The 13,987-nt window shown below is 40.3% G+C and overlaps 2 protein-coding genes and 1 pseudogene across 2 annotated transcripts; 2 read left to right on the top strand and 1 right to left on the bottom strand.

The window, feature by feature from the left end:
* The first annotated feature begins 2,165 nt into the window (after positions 1-2,165).
* LOC121804600 (U-box domain-containing protein 17-like) lies at positions 2,166-4,717 on the top strand. The gene has a single exon (XM_042204205.1). It carries the CDS (start codon positions 2,478-2,480, stop codon positions 4,596-4,598), a length of 2,121 nt encoding a protein of 706 aa, XP_042060139.1. The 5' UTR covers positions 2,166-2,477; the 3' UTR covers positions 4,599-4,717.
* A 222-nt stretch (positions 4,718-4,939) lies between these two features.
* LOC121804601 lies at positions 4,940-7,196 on the bottom strand (annotated as a pseudogene).
* Positions 7,197-12,084: 4,888 nt separating this feature from the next.
* LOC121803751 (transcription repressor OFP4-like) lies at positions 12,085-12,912 on the top strand. The gene has a single exon (XM_042203365.1). The coding sequence runs from the start codon at positions 12,085-12,087 to the stop codon at positions 12,910-12,912; it is 828 nt and encodes a 275-aa protein (XP_042059299.1).
* Positions 12,913-13,987: the final 1,075 nt, after the last annotated feature.

Here is a 13,987-nt window from a genome sequence, read left to right as displayed (position 1 = left end):
TGGAACTATCCGGAACCGGCGATTTCTGCACGGTTTCGGTTCGAAAATCTTCGAACTTGAACCGAACCACAGTTCAAAAAATGACAGTTTCAGTTCGGATAAATTCTCACGGTTCCGGTTCGGAACCGTAACCGCCGGTTACAGTTTCGCGATTAACCACCGAAACAGTAAACCTTGGGCACCTCAGAAAAATAAATTGACATAAATATTAAATTAGATATATTAAAAATGCGACTAATCTCAGAAAATTTAAAAATAGTGATAGGCTTAGAGCATCCACAACCGTGCTCTTGCCAGCGGCACGGTTGTGGGCCCGGGCGGTACTATTCATGCCTGCTCTCTGGCAAGAGCACAACACCCACAACTGTGCTCTTCCGCAAGGACGAGCACAATTAATATAAAATTCAATTACACAACAACATTTTCATAATACTAAAATTCATTAAAAAAACCACAATAAAAATTACAAATTACAAATAAAATAAAAAGACATAATTAAAATCCTAAAAATTAAAAATTACATAATTAAAATACTAAAAATTAAAAATTACATAATTAAACTCCTAAAAATTAAAAATTACATAATTATTGGCTAATATAACCCGAGGAAGACTACGCATCCGGCGGCACCAACCCCAATTGTTTTTGGAGACCCAATATCATGGACTCGTGCGTTTGAAGTTGCGTGGGGGTCATAGTTGACCTATCGGCCATATTGAGTTGGGCCAAAAGGGCCCACAACGAGTTGTTCGGGGGTGGAGGTGGAACATAGGGTGCGGGTTCGGGAGCAGGGGCAGATGGAGTCGCGGCGCGACGTCGTTCGGCCGCCGCCTTCTTCCTACCTTGCGGTCGGCGTCGGGAACCGCTTGGTCCGGCATCGGGGCTACCCAAGTTAGCTCCGGCGAGTTGGCTAGCCACTTCTTCCGAGCCGGAGTCGGATAGTGCTACCGACCGTGAGCGTTTGGAGGAGCCGCTAGAGGAGGATGTTATGCCTCCCTTATACTTCGGGTGCGTCCGCGTCTCCTGCCAAACGTTAAGATATTTGAACGACTTACCGTTCATGGATTGGTAGGTGCTCAGCGAGGCGGTGATGATGTCGACCTCGCTTTGGCCGCTCCCGGCATTCCGGGACTCCTGGATGAAATAGCCGTTGAACTTGCCAATTTCTTCGTTGGCTCGGCCGATGCAGTTGCGCACCATACTCTCGTTGCGCTCGATCGTTCCCGGCGGCCGGTGTGCATTGTACCGGCTAGAGACGCGCCACCAAAAGTGATCGCCGGATTGGTTCGTTCCAACCACCGCATCTTCGGAGATTTCCAAGTACGCCTTGAACAATCTTTCCATCTCCGCCGGTGAGTACGGTGTGCGGACACCGGCGCGAGATGGAGGATTCGGCATTTGGGAAGGGGCGCGAGGCCTAGGCTCCGGTGTCCACCCGTAGCGCCCATCGGAGGCACCTTGATCGTCGATTGGGTATGGCCGGTAGCCACTCGGAACGCCCGAATCTTGGGTGAGAGGAGGGGCCGAATATTCCGTTTCCGGACTAGGAAACGGTTGCGAACCGAACCATTCGGGGTTCCAACCGTGAGAGCCGCTTGGGTTGTCGTCGTTACCGGACATAGTGGTGTTGTAGGGTGTGAGAGGAAGATGAAAATGGATATGAGAGATTGAAGATGAGAATGGAGATGAGAGAATGATGATGAGAATTGTGTAGTGAAAGTGTGAATTTTTGGGAGTGAAATTGAGGGTATTTATAGATGAAAGTGTGTATTTTTGGGGTAAAAAAAATAAAAAAAAATTAAAAAGTGGGGAAAAACGGTTATAAACGGATATAATTTTTTGGGGAAGTGAAATTTTTTTTTTATTTATTTTTTATCGGTTTTTTTAATAAAAAAACCGATTTTTTTTAAAAAAAATAAAAAATTGTTTGAAACCAACGGCTATGCCGTTGGCGAATGGGAGAGTGACACGTGTGCGTCCGCTGGCACGGACGTGCTCGATACATCGAGCAGCGCCGTGCCAGCGGCGCGGTTGCAGCGGCGGCGGTTCTTCGCCTTGCCGCTGGCACGGACGGCGGTGGCGCCAACCGCCACCGCTGCGGATGCTCTTATGGCCCCGCATTGTCAGACCAAGTTACAACGAAGTCTCCTCATATCAGTCTGCAATGGAAATTCCAAGTCAATATCAAATTTCGAACAAGAAAATCCTATTGCCGTATTGACAATGGAAAGTTCAGTCAATCCATCATTCATAATCAAAGACACACAGCACCAACATCCTTTCTCCTTCATCTTCTCCCCACGCGGATTCCGTATCAACTTGTCTTCTTATTTACCCATAAAAAGCGTAGACGGAAATCAAACAACCATCATTTGTAAAACCCATATTCAATTTGTTCAATTTCGGATCCCCACCAACTATTTGTAGAAATTCCTCAGCTACTCCTTGTTTCCCTTTCTGGCTAAATAATTTGTGACATGGCTTCTGCGGATATATTCTCGTCGTTGAGGAGGCGGCGATCGCCCTCGCTGGACGCGTTACTGGCGCCGGTGGAGGTCAGCAACGGCGCAATTTTCGGGATTTTGCGCGCGATTGCCGCGGAGTTGCTGGTTTCGTTTGATAAAAAGGCGATCTTTTTTCAGGTAAAAAATAGCAGGAATTTAATTCGGAAAATTCAGGTGATTTCAGTGTTGTTGGATGCTTTCCACGAGGTGGGATTCTCAGCACCTGCTTCTACATTGTTTATGTGCTTGAAAGAGTTGTACCTCCTACTTTACAGGTGTAAAATCTTAATTGATTATGTAAAAGAGTCGAGCAAACTGTGGCTGTTGCTTCAAAACCATTTCATTTCTGGCAATTTCCATGATTTGAATCAGGAAATCTCCACCCTTTTGGATGTGTTCCCTTTGTGTGAGATCAATTTATCTGAAGATGTTAAGGAGCATTTTGAATTGCTGTGTAGGCAGTCGAGAAAGTCGAGATTCTTCATCGATAAAAACGATGATTTGTTGAGGTTAAAGCTATTTTATTTCTTGAATGAATTTGAGAATGGAAGGGTTCCTGAGAGAGCTGCACTGCATTCATTCTTTGTAGAGAAATTGAGAATTTGTGATGTGGAAAGTTGTAGAAATGAGATTGAGTTCTTGGAGGAGCAGATAGTGAATCATGATGTTGATATTGAGCCTACAGCCTCTGTTTTGAATGGATTTGTTGCTCTAATTAGGTATTGTAGGTTCTTGCTGTTTAGATTCGAGGAGGAGGGCGAGTTAGGAGATAACAGTAAGAAGATTGCAGATAAGTTTATCGCGATCCCTAAGGATTTCTGCTGCCCGGTGTCCTTGGATTTGATGAGGGATCCGGTGATCGTGTCCACAGGACAAACATATGAGCGTTCCTTCATTGCAAGATGGATGCAGGAAGGGCACTTCACGTGCCCGAAGACGGGACAGATGCTTGTTCACACGAAGCTCGTGGCTAACCTGGCTCTGAGGAACTTGATCATGCAATGGTGTATGGCGAATGACATACCATGTGATTTACCAGAGAACTCAGATTACCCCTCCGAGTGTGCCCTAGCTGCATCCATGAGTAGGGCTGTGGTTGAGGCGACTAAAGTGACTGCTCATCTGCTTGTCGAGGAACTGGCTAATGGGACGCCAAGAGCCAAGGCTATTGCATCTATGGAGATTAGGTTTCTGGCAAAGGCTGGGAAGGCGAATCGGGCTTGCATTGCTGAGCTTGGCGCCATTCCTCTTTTAAAGAGGCTGCTTTCGTCCGAGGACACGTTGGCGCAGGAGAATTCGGTCACGGCTTTGTTGAATTTGTCAATTTTTTATAGAAATAAATGCTTGATCATGGAGGTGGAAGGGTGTTTGGCAGCCATTGTTGAGGTTTTGAGATATGGGCACACAGTGGAGGCGAGGGAGAATGCTGCGGCCACTCTGTTCAGTCTCTCGGCTGTCCACGACTACAAGAAGGCAATAGCTCAGCAAGAATGGGCAATCGAAGCCCTAGCCGGGCTCTTGAGAGAGGGAACAGAAAGAGGGAAAAAGGATGCAGTAACAGCTCTGTTCAATCTATCAACACACAACGAGAACTGCTCGAGGATGATAGATTCTGGTGCAGTGGCAACCCTAGTTGAGGCGCTAGTATCCGAGGTTGTATCTGAGGAAGCAGCGGGTGCACTGGCTCTCATAGTTCGCCAGCCGTTAGGGGCTGCGGCAGTGGCATCCGAGGAAAGAGCAGTGGCGGGGCTGATAGGAATGATGAGATGGGGCACGCCGAGGGGGAAAGAGAATGTCGTGGCTGCGTTGCTCGAGCTGTGTAGGAGTGGTGGAGCGGCTACCATGGAGAGGGTTCTAAAGGCTCCGGCTCTGGCCGGGTTGCTGCAGACGCTGCTGTCTACAGGGACCAAACGCGCTCGGAGAAAAGCTGCGTCGCTAGCTAGGGTGTTCCAGAGGTCGGAAAACGCGCGCCTGCATCTCGAGGGGTTAGGAGTCGGATACGCCCTTGATGGGAACTCGGCTGTGGCAAGAGATGCAACAAGCTTTGCTGGTGATGTTTCGATGCCTATGTCCATTTCTGTTCCCGTGTTATAGCATTCTCATCGCCTGTGAATTTGTAATGCGGTAGTACTTGTTTTCTTACCTATGTAAATTTGTAAAACTCATCATTTTTTTGATTCAGATATGAATTATGAATAAACTGAAGTTGAATAGTTATGTGGTTCCACTGTTTTTTGTCACAAATATTAGGGCTGGTAATTTTAGATCCTGACACGAAATTGTCACTTCGTGTCTGGAAAAATCATGTTGAGTACGTGTTTATACCGAGCAGATTCATAATGGATCGTGTTTGTGCATAATCTTTATAATTTTCTTGTTGACTTGACTACGACCCAACACGCACGAATTGTGTGTCCTACAGTTTGCTCATGCTGTTCAAGAAAACTGAATCTGAAATAATGATCTTAACACAGTTGTGTTGAGCTCTCACTTACTATATTCGGGTACAAGAATGTCAAAATCAGTGACAGTCCATTCTGCTACTTGATTGGGAGCTTTAAAAATCTCAGTTCCCAAATCTATGGACATCCATTGCCTTCTTGCAGCCTGCAGGTGCAGTGCCCGGATCCTGGTAAAAGTAATGGGATCCCGAGAGCCTCCCGGTGTTGAGCTCCCAACTTCTGGAGTCTCCGGTCCACCCCTCCCCTCTCCTCGTCGGATAGCCATAGTCACCCCAAACGGAATGAGGCAGAATCTGAAGAATCTCCTGTGCCTGAGGGTTACTAAAAGGATCACACATAGTGTTGGGTGTTTCTGCATGCTCTGCGTTCCCTGGCGCACAGTACAGGTGATACGCCTCTTAGAGGAAACGAGGAGCATCGGAGCGGTGCACAGTGCTGCCGTTTGGGAAAGTGTGGTATGGTGGGCAGAGCTTGAAGTCATCCGGACGGCACCATGAAGGTGTGTCCGGATTCAAGATCATCTCGTTGTAGCGCGTCGCGTCCGTGGTCGTGTCCCCGTCGCATGGCTGGCCGTTGTTCTTCCAGCAACTGCTGATGTCCAGCAAGTAGAACTGGCTGCTCGGCCCTCCGCCGCTGATCACATTCAGAGTGAACCTCACTACAAAATCAGGTGATTCTGGTATCTGCATTCGAGGTTTTTTAGGTTTGAGAAAGCAGATGAAATCAGATGATGACTATATTATTGAACTTACTATCTTCATCATTCCCCTTGTAGGGTAGTGGTAGCCACCGGAGAATCCAGTGGTTGCGTCGGCTCTCAGATAAAGCATCAGCCAGGGGTACTTGGACGACGTTCGTACAACGTGGTGAAAGATCCAGCCTCCTTCCCCAACCTCCTTCTCCCATGTAACTGAATGATAAGAAAAGTTGCCGCCTTCCATCCCTTTGCTAGGATCAGAATCCAAGTCCCATGAGCCGTAGAAACGGCCTTTCAGTTGAGTCCGGTTAGGCCCTTGCAACGAGGTGTAGTCATGATAGATGGATGGTTGGTTCATGCAGCCTTTTCCGAAGCAAGGAAACTGGCTATCGGGTCCGTAAGGGCCTACTTTTTGCCCGTTTTTGGGGCATTTAACAGCGTACGTATCCATTATCCATGTTGCCGTTTTTCAGCATGATCATCCAAAACTGCCATGGATTAGGTATGTCTTCCACTTGACATTTACTCCCTAAATAGAGCTCTTTCTCAGCTGCATATAGGTCCACATTTGTGAGTGAATCTTGATCGACTCCGAGAAACAGCTGCCCTATTCCCAGCCGGTTTTCCTCCTCCGTTACACGGTGCACGAGCACGTAGGGCACTCTGCTGCAGAGTGAGCACTGATCTTCTCCTGCAGAATGGAAACTTGATTATGTTTGAATCTGTTTAGCTTTTGCTAAATGGGACTTCGTTTACAATTCGAATTTAGGGAAATCGAAATTTTGAAGAAGATGGAGAAGGAAACCGACCTTGTTGGGGAGAAGCTTTGTACATGTCAAAGCAATCAGCTGCTCTTGGGCTTCCCATGTTAGGTGCTTCCTCTCCGACCTCGTTGCATTGATTCCACGACTCTATCGCCACTCTTAGGCCGTCTCTTCTCATGCCCGAATCCCCGACTGCAGATACCTCCCCACCTTGAACACTCAAAGAAACGACCCTTGAAAGAGAGACAAGGATCAAGACTGCAGCAAGAGCCATGTTGCAAAGCGAAGAAAATCGCCTAGTCTCTTCGAGTTTATATGTACGTTTCCATCTTCACAGCCTCTTCTTTATCAAGAAATGCAGTTTGTTGAAGTATTTTGATCAGTCAAAATGGTTAGTGAATTTGATTTTTTGTAGCGTAATAGAGGCTTAGCATTTCCTGCTCCAAAGTAGTTGGTATCTCCAGTTGTTTTCCTAGAATTGATTAGGTTGGAAGTTTGAACAAAAATCATTATCCAAAATCATCCCTTTCCACCAGAAATTATCATCACTGAATATGAAATGGCAGCTGAACTAATGCTGATGTGCTAATTTTCTACATTTTGTAACTCCAAAGAAAGGGATAAAGGCAATTTGTAAGGAGTATTTAAAAGCAGGAATATATAGGCATTCTTGATTTCAAAGTAATGCCAAAATGATGCCGACAACAAATGTCATGACTTGAGCTACAAATATACTTTCTGAACAATACATATCAAGGAGTAGGGAGTAGCTTAGAGGGAGATATAGGGGAAGGGGGGGCCCAGCTTAGTGTACAGATTTGATATGGCAGAAGTTTGTAATATCAAACTTGTAGAATTTTGTATCAATTTTATCACAATATGTAAGGGTCCATTCGGTACATGAAATTGGAATTGGAATTTTACGGAATTGAATTTGATCCAAATCCTTTGTTCAGTAAAAACGATATACTCCCTTCATTCCAACTAAGATGTCACACTTTCCTTTTTAGTTTTGTCCCAATCAAAATGACACATTTCTATTTTTGATAACTTTTTCTCTTCAGTTAATACACTCAGATCACTTTTTCACCTATTCAAATGACTCATTTCTATTCAAGTTCAATTGAAAATATCTACAACAACAATATTAAATATAATTAGTAGGAGTAAATAATACTAATATTTGTCCAAATTCAAATATTTTATCAATATATAGTAATGAACATTTGCTTTTCCTGAATTATTCTCTTGCAAATATATGGTGATAAATGTAATGTTTGAGATTAATTGGATGATAAGATTATGGAAGGAGAAACAGTTGTAGTGACCATTAAAGAGCGAAAACAGAGACGTAAAGAATTACTAACAACTTAATAATCGTTTTGATATAATTGTTGCTTTTTTGTCAAGAACTATCCATATGATCATTTTTAAACATACCCATATATCATAAAGAGTGTGGTTTGATTGTCATTTTTCTCACAAAAGTGTGGTGTTTTCATTATAGGGTATGGTCTTCTATTTTAACATTATTTACACTTAATATTTATAAAAGACTCATCACTTACTTTTACAATAATAGTTATTTAAATTACGAAATTTGTTCATGAAATATCAATTTCGCCAATTATCTTACACGTGCATAAAACAGCGTACTTTAATTAAAATAATAAAAACTTATTTTAATTAAACATTAGTAGTATCATGTTAAGTATCATCAAAAGGCATCGTTTTGTATACATATAACGTATAGGATAACTAAAAAAAATTCAAACTTCGTGATATAATATTTCATTTTCAAATGCCATGAAATTAATTAGAATCTGACCAAATTTTATGATTTAAATGATTAATATCCTTTACGAATAAAAAAAACTTGTAAGCCAATATTTATTTAACTCCCAATATTTTTATGAGACTAATATTTGCTGCTCCTTCGGTCCACCATTTAAAGAACCAGTTTGACTTGGCACGAGTTTTAACAAATTGTTTGACTTTGTGAAGAAAAGTAAAGGGAGAAAGTGTGTGGAATGTGGAATCCATTTAAAATATTAGTTTTATATTGGACTATAAGTCTAAAAAGTTGGTGGGATGTGAGATCCGTATACTAAAAGTAGAATAAAGTAAATGGTTCTATAAATCGTGGACAAACCAAAATGTCAAAAGGGTTCTTTAAATTTTGGACGGAGGGAGTAGTATTTTTGTAATTCGTATTCCCCCCTCCGTTTCACATTCTTGACAGAGGAAGAATTCTCAAACCGGAAGTAAAAATAGGCGCTTGCTTTGTACATAGGATTAGGAAAGATGCCATATTTGTGCATTGTACTTCACTTAATATCATGGAAAGGGGTTGTTTAACTAAAGCGAAAGTGCAACAACGTTTTTAGTATACATTTCTTTCTCTACATTGGCTGATGAATATGAACTAGAAATTTATAGTATTTTTTTCTCATTAAATTTTGGTCACTTCCCATCATAATATAAAAAAACAGTTGCAATATGATTAAATTTTGGTCAATCTGGTAACTTTAAAAATTTGAACAATAAAGTATGAACTTCAAATCCTGTCAATCCTGCCTTCCAAATCTCCAACGAACCCTCTACTTAGAATCCACCTGCCACTAAGGCCATGTTTGTTTGACATGGATTGTGCATCGGGAAAGTAATTTGATTCTAGTATTAAATTTTAGTGTTTGGTGAAAATATAGAAAGTAATATAATTCCCAATTATTAAATTTTCATCTTTGGTGAAATTTTATGAAAATAAGGAAAGGAAACTGATCCCTAAAATTAGGGAGAGTTATGTAGTAATTTCAGGATTCTTTGGTAAACCCAATTATTCTTTTTCCCAAAAACGGTTATCTTCCACTCCTCAAATCTCTCACCCATCTCTCTCTCAAATCGCTCAAAACTCTCTCTCTCTCTCTCTCATGTCTATCGCCTCCCTCTTTCACTCTAAAATCTGTCGCCTCTCTCTTTCTGTGGAACATATTTTATTTCCTCCGATCTCTTTCTCAGTCTTCTCTATAAAGTGGAGAAGATAATCTAAAGGATTAAAATTGATCACAATCTTTAAATTTGTTTTCAATACATAGAATCACAATATAACTGATCGTCTTTGTTTTTTAGTTTCATTATGCGTGTGAATCATTCATTGCTAAATTTCATAAATTTTTATTTCAAAATTTGAAAATTATAGTCTTAAAATCCTACCATGTTTCCAAACACAATAATAATATTTCTCATCAATCATATTCTTTGTAATCATATTCCAAGGAATCATAAATCACAATCCTAGAAATCATAATCCTGGTAATCATTTTCCTTAACAACTTTACTTTCTAACCAAACAAAGGTGCCCTAATAGATAAGAATTTTGATATGGTTAATGGGTTTTTGATGAAGCGCAAAAAACTTAAATATTTGTCAATCAACATCTTCAATTGAGTTTTCAAAGTGAATAAAGAAGCAGAAGTATTTGTTGGAAAATAGAACACTTGAGTTAGATAATGTCTTATGTTCTCATCTTTACCACTATTTGATACTTATTGGATTATGGAGAAGAAGCCCGCGAATTAACCCGGCCCGCAAAGGCCCACGAGTGTATACCAGTGTTTCTGAGGAAACTTATCGATGCTGCGAGGGAGGTTTATTTTCCAGCCTCCATTTGTAAATCAGGAAACGAAAATGCCTTCCAATCAAGAATCAAAAATGCCTTCTAATATCATACTCAATCGTTGTTTCTCTTCCATCTTTCACTTCCCTTCTTCTCTTTGATTTCGTTCAGATCTGCAGCATCACAATCTTCTCTTCCCTTTTGCTCTTTGATTTTCCGTCTGAATTGCAGCACCACTGCACCCTCTCTTCCCTTTTTCTCTCTGATTTTCGGAAATGGAGGCAGCACCACACCACACGAGTTAACGACATCAATTTCAATTACCACGAATTTATCTCACTAAATTGGCTTCCTGTTTTTGTGCAGCACCACTCTAGAAGATTTATTCATGCAATCGATTATGTTTCTGCATCTTTGAGGAACTCTATTTCTGTCAATTGGTGGAATTACAAACATTGCAGGTAAACCCTAATTTCAAGACTCCAATTTGTGTTTTTTGGGCTCGTTTTTTACTGGACTGTCATGGTTGAACCTTGTTTCATGTTTACAAAAAACGATTGAAGGTTTGGTGCAGCCCTATTCTCTGGATGATTTATTGGCACAATTGAAGGTTTTCTGCTTCGTTGAAGAACTCTATTTCTCCATTGGGGGAATTGTAGACACTGCAGAACCTATTTGTGAAAATTTCGTCCGGACTCTTCGAGCTGCTACTGGGGAAGAAGAAATGCAGAGAAATTATATTATCCATCCGTCCAAAAAAATAGGACACATTTGCCATTTTTGGTTGTCCACGAAAAATATGGTACATTTAAGAAATGAAAGTTTTCAACAAATTCTCTTACTTTTTCCCCATTTTCTCTTACTAATAATATGGATATCACATTCCACTAACACTACTTCTCTCTTATTTTTTTCCTTCTCTCTTACATTATCAATTTTAAATTAAAACTTGTGTCATTCACAAAGTGCCCTATTTTTCACGGACAGAGGGAGTATATTTCTTGGACTACGGCGATAAAAAAAAAATTAAGTTCCATAATGTATACACAATGGATATCCCATTCTCTCGCGGTGTATCAAACATGTGGTGAATTTTAAAAACTTAAAAATCAAGAAATACATTCCATAATTTAGTTAATTTTCTGATTTGGTTTCTTCTCTTGGATTTCCAACTTGGGCTATCAAACATACCCAGGATAAAAGTAATATGAACAATTTGACATCATTTTTAATTGATATGAAATGTTCAAGTAAATTTGATTTTCAATTTACATCGAATCAACTAGTACTATCATTTTTTGTTTACCCGAATTGGGCTGTGCCGAAGCTGTAACACAATGTGCTATGATGTTAATTTGTTAGAACAGACTTCCTACCCATGTGGGAAAGTGAATACAACCAACCAACCCACAAATTCCAAACAGAAGTTTGGTAATAATGTTACAATTATAGCATTGTCAGTATCAAACCTTAAAGCATGTCACAAAAACAGGTGGCAAAGATGCATAATTTGGTAATTACAAGCAATTATACAGTCCATGTCTTAATGCATAGAAATGGAAACAACAATGTCTCATAAATACGAGGTACTGTAGTACATAAAAGAGTACTATGAAATAGGTCAAATTATTCTTTTTCCTAAATGTTATTTTACTTTTTTTTTCTTCTTATTTGGCAACATAGTTAGAGAGATGCTTTATGTGCATTATTATTTATTTACTAATTTAAGGGTAGTAATGATCAAATTGATCATGAAAGAATTCAAATTGGCCGGATCACAATTATACGTATACCAAATCTGACTCTTGATCGTAGACTAATTTTTTTATAGAACAGAATCCAAAATACAATACCACATTAATCGACCTAGATCACATTTAATATTGAAATTACTAGAAAAAAAATCGAAAAAATGGAAATTCCATTTGAAAATGTTTCCAAATGAAAATCTCTTTCCCTCTCAAATCAATCCAACCTCTTTAATCAATCTAACTATATTATCCCCCTCACTCATTATTTAATCCATTCCCATCTAACAAAAATGAAGTGGTCGAGAAAGAAATCCCCATCTCTGTTCACTCGCGTCATCTCCAAATTCAAGCGAAATTCATCCAAAAACACCAAGAATCGCGATTTTCCCTCTCCGGGCTCCTCGTCATTCTATACAGAAGGAAGATTCTACAGCATGAACAAAGACGACAGGTACTGGAGAATCTCCTTCAGCTACGACGGAATCCAGCCGCGGCAGAGTATCAACCCCATCTGGCTAGATCCCGACGTGTTTTCCGGCTCCAACAAGCTCGGATCGGCTGAGCCTCCCAGGAAGAATTTCACTGAGATGGTTTCGGATATAAAGCGGATGAGAGACAGAGAAAGGAGAAGGTATAAAATTGGAGGAGAGACAGAGCTTCCTCCAAAGGAATCCGAAGATTCTAGAAACTGTCGGGTGGACACGAGCCGGTTCAGGAACATAAAGGTCAAACCCGAACCTAAAACCGAGGCCCGGGTGAGAAGAACAAGGGAAAAGGTTAGGGCCATCAAGGCGTACTCCCCGAGAACCGAGTGCAAGATCAGGGCCCTCGAGGAGATACGTAAATCGAGGACAAAGGCCAAGAAGAGGGTTCCGAAGGAGCGGGTGGTGGAGGGGAACACAGTTTTTGATGGCTTTGCGGTGGTCGAGATGTCGCTCGATCCGCATCGAGATTTCAAGGATTCCATGATTGACATGATTCGGGAGAAGGGGATAGGGCATCCTGATGATCTCGAGGAATTGTTGGCTTGTTATTTGACGTATAATTCCGACGAATATCATAATTTGATCATTAGCGTATTCAGACAGGTTTGGGTCGAGCTCGGAATTAGGAGTTGATCCCTCAAGAATGAAGAATGTATCGTATTTTTATTGTTAGGTGAATTGTGCTAGGACGTCTTTTGAGACATAAACGGCTGTTGCTAGATTGTCTCTCACATAAAAATAAAAAAGATTGGTTGATTGTAGTGTTAGGATAGTTAGTTTGTTGGTAATTTACTTATATGAATGGAAAATGGACTCTTATTTTATGTAGAGCTATGATTCAAAATTGAGGAAGTGATGGTAAGTAGTATGAGTAACAATTTTGTATTGAATTGGGAAAACATCATTTTGTAAGGATCATATGTTTGGGCATTGTTTTATAAAATCTGAAGCCATAAATACTATTGAAAATTGAAATGGCTGAAATTAGAAGATTTGGTGAGCACTAGTAAAAAAGTTGGAGCTTCAAAGGTGTCATTGAATTAAAGTGGAAGTAGTAGAAAGTTGTAGTCTCAAGATTTCATTAAATGTATGCACATATAAATGGGTGTCAAAGCAAATAAGTCATGAGTCATGTGCACTAGACATCAAATTATCAAGAATTGGTAAAGGTGATGGTGCTTGTGACTTCAAAAAGATAGTAGGTGGCGAGAGGATGTGATGTATACATGGACAAACTGTGTAAGTGTATCTTTGCTTGTAGCGAATTGTCGAATTTAAAAAAACATCACAAGAGAAGCAATATGCTTTTATGTTTCTTCGTAGTATAAAAATAACGAATTAATAACAGTTGGCCTATTAGCTCAATTGGTTAGAGCGTCGTGCTAATAACGCGAAGGTTTAACTTACAATATTGTACACTATTTTCTGTTTTTAAACTGCATATTGGGCTACATAAATATTCTTGTAGGCTTCTCTCTGGGCTTAAATGTAGTATTTCCTATCCTATTTGATCACACCTCTAGATTTTAATTGCTTTTTTTTATCTGAGATACAATTATTGTGATGTATTAGGCTTATAATTTTGTCTTTTTATTATTTCAGATCTTTGTCGACTAATTATTATTTGACATACAATTATTGTGATGTCTATTGGTTCATATTCGGATCAAATCAAGAAATGACATGTTTATAATATAACATAATATTA

This window comes from Salvia splendens, chromosome 5 (genome assembly GCF_004379255.2).
Source record: "Salvia splendens isolate huo1 chromosome 5, SspV2, whole genome shotgun sequence".
Classification (NCBI taxonomy): Eukaryota; Viridiplantae; Streptophyta; class Magnoliopsida; order Lamiales; family Lamiaceae; genus Salvia; species Salvia splendens.
Note: the sequence above shows the minus strand (reverse complement) of the source record. Positions and strands in the feature narration are given on the sequence as shown.